The sequence below is a fragment of the Besnoitia besnoiti genome, chromosome IV, assembly GCF_002563875.1.
Source record: "Besnoitia besnoiti strain Bb-Ger1 chromosome IV, whole genome shotgun sequence".
Classification (NCBI taxonomy): domain Eukaryota; phylum Apicomplexa; class Conoidasida; order Eucoccidiorida; family Sarcocystidae; genus Besnoitia; species Besnoitia besnoiti.
In genome coordinates, this window is record NC_042359.1 from 400,558 (window position 1) to 410,232 (window position 9,675).

Genomic DNA, 9,675 nt, shown 5'->3' on the forward strand with positions numbered 1-9,675 from the left:
CACACCTTTACGGCCGCGTTAACTTTCGGCAGACCAGTATGATCCTTGGAATATGGCTCCTTTCTCCCTGGCTGCACCGGCTTCAACTGTGTAGGAGTCCTTCCAGAGATCAGACAGAGCCGATTCAGTCTCCGTATGCCAGTCTTGGCCGTCGACGTACCCTATCGGGAGGGCAGCGATGGTGAACTGCGATGCATCCCGCCTCAACCAACTTGGCAGTACATAGAAAATATTTTTCAGTCCCACTCGATACGTAGGTGAGATGCAAAGACTAGTCCTTTAAAAAGTTCAACGTTTCGCAGCTTCAAACCTCAGCGGAAAAACAGTGGGTGAGTCACTCTATCCAGTGAGTTTCAAACGGAGCGTCGTTATGGTCGTGGATGCTGGATATCCCGATACGTGTATGGGAGGCTGCGGAGGGAGCTTCCCTAAGAGAAGCCCGTACAATGGATGAATGATGTGAAAAGGCTGCAGAGTGACGGTTACACTATGTCCCTGAATGCTAAAGAAAGGAATGGTAGCTCTTCACTCTATCGAACGGGAAGTGCTGCCTTCAGGTGCGTCACTATGGTAGGTTCCTCCGCTCGCGCGTTTGTTCGAGGGATTTACTCCTTTGCTGGAACCCAAGCCCCCGACGCGGTACACAAGAGCCCCTCACTTAAAATTAACTGTGTTTCCTGACTAGATGAGCACATAGTTGCTCTCCAATATCTTGTACACAGCTCTTCTAGGGTATCCAAGTGCACGACATGATATGCGAGAAAGTAGCCCGGCAGTAAATACATTTCGGCTGGACGCACACAAACGGCTTTACTCAGGGATGGATGAGAACGGCGCTCCGTTTGCTGGGTGTTAATACTGTTCTCCCAGCCAACGTCCAAGTGCACCTCGTTTGGCACAGGCCTAAAAGTTCCACTCAGCGTGCCCAATGGTTGCTTCCCCCTGGAGAACTGGGAATACGCGTAGACCCCCACCGCCCAAGCGAGCTCATTTACTGGTATGCGGCGGTACAAGACGAGTAATTCACGCAGGGTCCTACCGGCGAGACTACGAGGGATGCTGTCGTCTTGTACGAGACCAGTGACGCCGACGGAGACTTGCGCAGTCCGGTGGTAGAGCATGACTTTTAGTTCCTGCAGCATACTGGGCGCAACACTGGGTTCTTTTCGGTGTGAATCTCTACCTTTCCGAGGTGCGTGAGACATCAGCGCGAGCTCGGTACTACTTCTTTCTCCGTCTGAACGGGTTAAACACACACACGAGGGGCCGCAATGGTGGCGCTGACAGCGGTGGCCTCGGTTATTTTCCTCAGACGACGATGTGTTTGACCCCCGGTATTGTAGGCAATCCCCTCACATCAGAATGCGTTTTCCGTCCAAGCAGAAACTCACGAAGATTTGGTGAACCATGCCGGGGAATGAGAGCGAGCGATCGCCGCTGAAGCACAGTGCCGGCAGCTGCTGGCGCCCAGAAGGCACCGATGCTCAGACCCAGTCGCGCATGACGCGGATATCGACTTCTCATAGCTGCATGCAGCCAACGTGTGACGACAGCCTGTGTAAGACACTGCTGCCCCTTTTTTAAACGTGCTGCCACGCACGAAACACTTGGGATAACAACATTTAGTCACAGGTTGCAGATGTACCCCCCTGAATTGTCATCGCTTGTTACAAGGCACGTGTATAGCTAATTCTGACGGGACTGCCCGCGTCCCCTTTCTGGGGACTTTCAGAAGGCATCCCTTGCCGACGTTCGTCGCACATGTAGTCAGTGAAGATGCGTGAGACATGGGTTGCGCTGGAAGAGAATATGGAAGAGGATATGATCCAGGAACAGGGTTGGCATGAATTAAGTTGAGTTGGAGCTGTGGGCTGCGGTTCCTTGTGTCCATCTCCACCACAAGGACGCGATGGCGCAGCGTTTTGCTGGATCTGCCCCGGGCGGAGGGGCGGGCGGTCCTGCCTTTTCTTTTTTTGCTCACTTTTCGCCCCTTTCTGGGCAGCAGAAGCAGGCCGCGCACCAGATCCTACCACACCTCTTCTTGGGTTCTGCGGCTGCTGCACGGAGCTCGACGTGGCTGCAGCAAAATCGCATCACGCACATTGTCTGCGTTCACAACGCCGACGCCTCTCCGCAGGAACTCAAACGACAGCTGATCAGCTCTCGATCGGCAGCTGCAGACAGCGACAGCCGCGGGCGACCGCCTCAGCAGCGGCCGCAGACTGTCGCAGAACAACTCGTTGTTCATGGCGACCGCTGCGTCTATTGTTGCTGTTTCGCGCAAGACACGCCGCAACACGTTCTCCTGCCCGCGTTGTCCCCAGTAATCTCTTTCATCGATAGCGCCATACAGGACCAGTCCTTCAGAGGCGGCGGAAGCTCTGCGGCAGGGCCCCCAGCATCGCATGCGTCCGGCCTCCGCCAGAACGCCCCTCCGAGGAAAGCGCCCAAGCGGAACCATGTGTTCATATCCGGCGTGGAACAGACAGGCATCGTGGACGAAGACGAAGGAGACACCTCGCGCTCACCGGGGCGGGTGGCAGCACATGCAGGCGACTCGGGAAGGAACGGAGTGTATGGAGGAGCTTCTAAAGAGGCGCCGCGCCACGGGAACGTGCTGGTTCACTGCGCCAAGGGTATCAGCCGCAGTGCTTCCTTCGTCATTTGCTACCTCATGTTTCGTCGCTGCTGGTCCTACAACGACAGCTTCACCTTCATCCGCCGAAAACGGCCCATATACCCAAATGTGGGATTCCAAGTAAGATTTTTCTGCTGGAAAAAAACCAGAGCGACGAGTCGCCAACCGAACCCCGCTGCGCCTGCGATACATCTTTACGTGGTCTACACGTGGGCGTCGCCATCTGGCGCTGATGCGCTGCTTTCTGCGGTGGAGTGTCGAGGATGAGGATGGTAACCCTTTGGGTCTTGCTTCACAACAGGCCTTCAAACTGCCGCTTTCATGTTGAAGGAGGGGGGAGGGAAGGGGGCTTGTTCTTGCTTCATTCTTTGCCGGTTCCTAATACGTGTCACTTTCTCGCAGAGGCAAGCGTCGATCTGAGGGTTCAACTGGCTTCAGCACCAGTATTCATCATTTTTTGAAGTGAAGAATAGACAGGGAAAAAGCTTCATTTGGCGACAGAACACAAATCGGGAGCGAAAGGGGCAATCACCTGCCTTCTAGTGACGGCTGTAAATTGACAGCGCCCTTAGGGAGAGAGAGTCCGAAGCGAAATCTCCTGTGCGCCGCGGGGATGAAATTTTTCAGCGCGCCGTTCCTTCACTACCGAGACCCTGCAGGCTGTGGCTCGCTTCAGGCTCTGTCGCGTCTGTTTGAGTATACGGATTGAGCACGGGCGTTTTGCCTGCACCGCGAGACCGTGAGACACTTATTCGCGGGTCTGCAGAGGTGGAATTTCATCCGTTTCAGGTGTGGACCCCGCGTCGTTGTCCTTCCCTGCTTGTCCCCGCATGACAGATACAACTGAAGGAAGTCCAGCAACGGCTAGAGCAGTTCCGCCCGACAATCCCTCGCGTCGATGGGGTGGGAGGCGGTGCGGCGCCGCAGCGAATCACCGCCGCCGCCGTAGCGGCAGGGCTGGTTCGCGACGACGCAGACGAACCCGATCTCTTCCGCAGAGATCCCACAGCAGCCGAAAGTAAGTGCTTGGCGAATGGAGTTGGGGGCCTTCAGAGTGCGCTACTCTGCCAGTTTGCGACTGTTGCTGCGCAAACAAGCTCGTCGTGGCGCGGCATTCTCTGCAAACTGAAGGCTGTCTGCACTCTTGGGCAGGCGACCGTGACGATGCGGGATGAAGTTTGTGTGCACACAGCTCTCTGCTGTTGTGCCGTGGTAACGCACCCGCCGATTTTATTTGGGAAGAATGCCTTCGACTGCGCTCAGTCTCTGTTCTCTTTTCAACATGCGTGGCTCTGTTGTGCACAGAGCTCCTCGATATTCTAACAGAGGCACGAGATGCTGTAGACGCATCTTCGCTCGAACAGAAGCTTGTGGTGAGTCCCTCTGCATATCTGGAGAGCGCAAAGGCGCGGAGGCGGACACGCATTTGGAGCTGCTGGCGCCGTTATTCGTGTATTCTAACAGCGGAATTGGCGACAGTTTTGCGCAAGCGTTGCGAAGCTGGCACCGCTGATGCTGGTTCAGTCAGCAGAGTCGGATTTCGCCAGAATCCGAGTACAGTGTGGTCGGCACTCCAGAAAAGGCTAGCAACCCGCCAGCGAGTTCGGACAGTGGCAGTCGTTTACTACTTTTGTGAAGCCGAGTGCCTTCAGACTGTCCTATCCTGCCTGCACCGAGGCCCGCCGCCTCTTTCGCGGACACCATTCGCGAAGAGAGGCGTCTGCCAAGTGGCTGACGTGTTTTTGAGGCGTCGGTTTTCTGGTTTTGTCTCATCTCCAAAGACCATATCGTACTGATGAGGTGCGCGATGGCCGCTCCGGCGGGGCCCCTGCGACTGCGTGTCTCATGTCTCGGTCTAGAGACTCCGGTAGATCTGCGGGGTGGTTTTTTTCTTCTGCTCGGTTGTGCTGTCCGCCGACCATTCGTAGGCGAGCATCTTGAAGCGACTCTTGGCAACTCAGGAGCTGGTGGAGACCATGTTCACGCAACCCAGTCTACTGCGAGACCGACAGAAGTGGGAGGATCTGGGCCTGTTCTTTGAAAACCTCAAGTCGTACTGCGTCCCGGCGTCCCCCGACATCCTGGTCACTGCTCAAAAAGTTGCAAAACGAGCCAGCGACTTGAAGGTGAGCTGCTGAAGTCTCCGCTTTGACTAGTGGGGGGCTGTTTGACTCCTGCTGAGTTCTTCCCGAAAGCAAAGAGGTACCTTCCTGGTGTCAGTGTGGCAGTGTAAATCGCAGACACGCCTCCTCGGGTATTCGTGGCGGCACTGCTCTTTGCCGTTTACCTCGCTTCCCAATCTCTCCGTTTGTTGTCGCGGGGCCTGCTGGTCGCGGGCATCGTGGAAGGGAAGGGGGCACCAGTTACGCGGTTGCGGGTGTCGCCACACAAGATCTTGCTGATCCCACTGCAAAGGTACAATTGTCGTGGCATGCAGTACGGAGAGAGCTGGTGCGCGTTCTGTGACTTGTGAACGTCGCAGCTGGTGTTCACAGCCACGTTGCCAGGTGTAGCGATGGCAGACACAGTCGCTGAAGAGATTCGACGGTGGACACAAGTGGCTGAAGAGCAGGCGAAGAAGGCCAAGGCGACTGACGGGCCGAAGCAGTCAAAAAAGTTCGCGGGCAGCTGCTCCGCTGCGCCTAAAGCGGAGAAGGCCGCCGTCGACGGCGAAGCGAGAACCAAGGGTGCGCAGACGTCGCTGCAGACAGAGAAGACACCAAGAGAGGACGAGAAGAGTCGGCCCCCCTCCGCTGCGCAGCGGGATGGAGGCGGCTCCAGTAGCCGACAGAGCAACTCTGCGAATGACAATGCGGCAGAATCGGCCGCTCAAAGCGCGCGGGTGGACCGCTCCGAGGGACGGGCGCTGTCTTCTGCAAACGATCTGTTTGGAGGGCATGTCTCGTCCACTGCCATCACGCTTCGAGAGAAACTGAGGAGACTCCGGGAAAAACGCGCCGCCTTCACCGACCAAGCAGCGAGGGGCCCAGCAGCGGATCAAGGTATGAGCCGCAGCAGGAGAGCAGACAGACACTGGCGCTCTGCGTACGCGGTCGCCTGCTAGTCCCATAAGTCGCTGCGGGCAGGTCAGAGAGACCGTGGACGAAACGTTCCTCGGTCGGCGGTGCGCAGGCGTCAGATCAAGGCCGGGGGACGCCCACCGGGGACAAGGGGTTTGCTCGGTCGGGTCGGTGCATGCTGTGTTCACTGGGGGGACGCCTGACTGTGTTGAACAACTCAAGAGCTGCGCTGCATGGTCGCTGTGGCTCGAGCTGTTCCTGCCTACTGGGTGTCTGTCGCGCGCAGCTTCTTCTATCGGGGAACGGGTCGAGGCGCCGAATGGCGACAAGGCACAGCCCCCTCCAAGACCTGGAGCCAGATCAGCCTCTGAGTCCCGCCATGCGTCTCCTCCTCTGCGGTCAACCGCAGACTACTGGGGAGATCGCCAGCGAAAGAAGGACATGAAGAGGCAAAAGAGGCGAGAGAAGAAGGAGAGAAAGAAAATGAAAAAACACTTGAAGCGCGAACGGAAAGAGTGGCGTGCATCGGACGGCGATAGTGTCAGCAGCGACTCCGCATCCAGCTGGCGTAGCCGGAGTCCTCCTCCGCGAAGGCCGCCTCGCTCGTACCGTAGTCGATCACGCTCGGACTCTGTCTTTTCAGGGAGGGGGGAAGACAGAGCAAGGGATTTCGGCGACCCCCCTCGAAAGAAGAGGTACAACTCCGATCGTTCGCTCTCTCACTCGCGGAGGGGAGACATAGACAGATCCTGTGACCGAAAAAGCCAGCCGGCGGACGAGAGGGACGGCGCCGCTTCAAACCGAGGAAGCAGCTGGGCGATTCACGAAGACGGCAGACAACGGGTCAGGGACGCATCCCTGTCCCCTTGCGGCAGACACGGAAGGCGAGGACGGTCGCGTTCTGGATCCTTTTCGCCGCGTGGCTGGCGCGACGAGAGGGCACCAAGACGGGAGCACAGTTCAGACGCCACGCTGCGCCGCAGCAGATCGCCTGAGCGAGAGCGGGAGCAAAAGAAAAGAAGCAAGTTGTATTCGAGCAACTACGAATATTCGCGGCGTCAGTCACCTACGAGAAGACGCTCCACGTCTCCTTCGCCGACCGTCAGAAAGCCGTCCTCCCGTGGAAACGGCGAAGAGCAGCGGAAGCCTTCAATACGGTCGCGGTCCGCGGATTCGCGTCGGTCGTCATGGGACGAAGGCCAGCGGAGGCGCACACGCAGCCGCAGCAGAAGTCCGCACACGCGCGCCGGAAGGCGGTGACGCAAGCCGAAGCTAAACTCGCGTCCAAATGAATCTGTGAGCAGCGACAGCTGCTCATATCACGCTGGCCTGTTGTGGGAGGAGACAGATTTCTCGTCCTTGTACCGCACCCTGCCGAATAGACAAGAAACTGCCGCGGGTCATCTCCTCACAGCAAGGCGCCACTCGCTGTTCTCGAGCGCCTGTGTGAGACAAGATTCGCGAGTGACGCGTCTGCCAACAGGAGGGCCGACGGAGAGAGAGAAGCAGCTCTCTCTGCGTAGTCCAGCCTGGGGTTCCCCTGACGTCGAACAGGTCCATCTGTTTCGTACGCCAATTTGGCGTCGTATTCCCGCCGTCTTTGTTGAACATTGTTCGTTTTGATCCTGTCACCGGCATCAGATATGCTGATTTCCCGTCTTCCCGTCCCGAGGAAAGGCTTTCACGCGCGGCGACTTGTGCAGGGGGCCCGCTGCGAGCTAGTCTTCTTGTGTCCCCTGCGCATCATTCATTTGATAGATCCTGCCTCGCGCTCCCTCCGCGCGTGACATCCGTGAAGTTCGTCGGATGCCTCAGCAGAAGATTTTTTCATCGTAGCACCCCTGCTTATGTGCAAGCTCATAAATAGCCTGACACTGCGGGAAGAGCTAACAAGCTAGCAACACGAGGCAAAGCACAGCTGCGTCGCTACTCTCGGGCACGCAACACCGACAACTGAGTTCTGGGGAGACATCAAATGCCGCAATAAAAGACAGTGGCACAATCTGCTGGGACTACCAACTATCGCTGGAAGGTTCTTTCATAAGGCATCAGAAGCGGTACTCGTCTACCAGGCTACCTTTAATATTTACTATTAATAAAGTTGTTTTTAAAAAAGTAAATTTAATTAAACTTTTAAAAGTTTCTTAAAAATTCCTTGGTCCTTTCGTACTAAAAGAAATACTTTACAATATTCTTACGTTTCCCAGTCAAACTACCTTTTTGAAATTTTTATATAATATGATAAAAAAATTCCGGAGCCAGGATCAAACTCGTATTAATCCCTGGCCCTTTAAAAAAAAAATAAATTTTTAAAAATAATTTTTAAAAAATACAATTTATATTCAGTCGTCGGGAAACTATGAGGAGTGGCTTCATGGGATCGTCCTGGTATTGGCCTAGTCTGTGGGGAGGTCTCGAACGCCCTGGATGGACAGCTCTGCTCCGGGCGACCGCCTCAGTTGCTTGCGGCGCGAGAGTGCCTTTCGGCAGCGATATTTTGTCTGCTGTTGCTCATGCGGGGGCGGCGGTGCATGCCCCTTCCCGGAATGCGCGACCGTTAATTCTTGTGCCTGGCTCCACTGGCACTTCAACCTGCATCGGGTTTAGAAGGTGGTCGGCGCACGCGTTGCACGACGTGACGACAGGGGTTGTTCAGGCCTTTCGGCAGAAGTAATCTGTGTGGTACGTCGCAGGCAGAAGAGACCACTGGCGAAATCGTGTGCAGCCGGGCACGCCGCCGGGGGAGGCCTCACCTCGCCGGTTCAGCCCGGAGTGAGGCGGAACCGACTGGGGACAGGGAGTCATTTGAGGCCGTGGGGGGCGGACAGGTTTTTAATAACTGGGACTTGGTCCGCCTCCCAGATAAAGAAGATTTATGCGGGTGGGAACGTGTGCAGAGCTTCACGAGGCATAACGCATAATAGTTGAGTGCGCGGGCGCTCGGTTGGCTGCACTCTGCCTCGAGATAGGAGCTGGTCTTCTGACAAACGGCCTGGGCACACCTGCAGCCATTTGGTGCCGCGCGACGCAGTGAACTCGCGAAAGGAACGCCGCTTTGAAACTCAGCATCCTTCCTCATTGCAAAATCGAGGCCATGTGTCAAACCTCCTGGCTCCAAGTGTACGTTGGGTCCTTATTGGCGAGAGATGGTACCCGCCAGTCACGGTGACGTATATGCGGCGGTCGCGGCATGCAGCGTCAGCTTTTTGGAGACTCAGACATCCGGGCGCAGGGTCGGCAAGTATTCAAGTTGCAGTTTCCCTGCATTCCGGTGGTTTCGCGGTGAGATAGAGCAATACTCTGAGGCGGTCAAGTCCCATCTACCACGAACTGCGGATCGGCTTTTGACTTGGTGTCCTTGGCCTGGTGCCCAGACACAGCGCGCGTTTGCTTTCCTCAGGGTTCGTCGTCCCCGACTTTTCTCTGGCGCGGAACCGGCTTGTATCGCCCACTTTCCAGTGCTTCACGTATAATCCTGCCAACAGTCTACGCCACACAGCGTGATTTTTCTTCCCTACGGCAACCTCTTTCTGCGTCCTACAGTCTGTATGTGCATTGACGGCACTCTCGCAGTTGCACGGCGTGTCGCCGCGCGAAGACGGCATGAGCAGATGGCACCGAGTAGCACTTCGTCTACCTTCGTTCCACTGATTTTGAGCCAGGCCAACGACACGCGACCTGAAGTAGTGCAGCTGAGCAAGCTGAATGCCTTCTCTCACCCACATGTGCTGCAATTTGCTGTAACGTCGTCTGCTTGCCACCAGTGACTCCTATCGTACAAACCGACCTTAGCGCAGCGCCACTGTGCAAATGATCTGTCTGTCTCTTTTGTATCTGCGCGAAATGACTCAAGGGACCCGACTTTGTGGTGCTCATGGAGTGAAAAACGTGTCTACGGAGCCGACTCGCTGTTTGCTTCCGGCACGTGCGCGCCGCCCATTCAGCAGCAGTTCATGAGACAATCATGGTGGTATGGTCGTGATTCCCGCGGCTTTACACACGCCGTGGTGCCACCGA

The 9,675-nt window shown here is 56.3% G+C and overlaps 1 protein-coding gene across 1 annotated transcript; it reads left to right on the forward strand.

Annotated features, from left to right (window-relative positions):
* Positions 1-1,909: 1,909 nt before the first annotated feature.
* On the forward strand, positions 1,910-6,918 carry BESB_052030 (dual specificity phosphatase, catalytic domain-containing protein; the record flags this gene model as incomplete). The annotated part of the gene is made up of 6 exons (XM_029363638.1): positions 1,910-2,758; positions 3,476-3,656; positions 3,944-4,011; positions 4,567-4,764; positions 5,121-5,640; positions 5,771-6,918. The coding sequence occupies 6 exons, from the start codon at positions 1,910-1,912 to the stop codon at positions 6,916-6,918; spliced, it is 2,964 nt and encodes a 987-aa protein (XP_029219561.1).
* Positions 6,919-9,675: the final 2,757 nt, after the last annotated feature.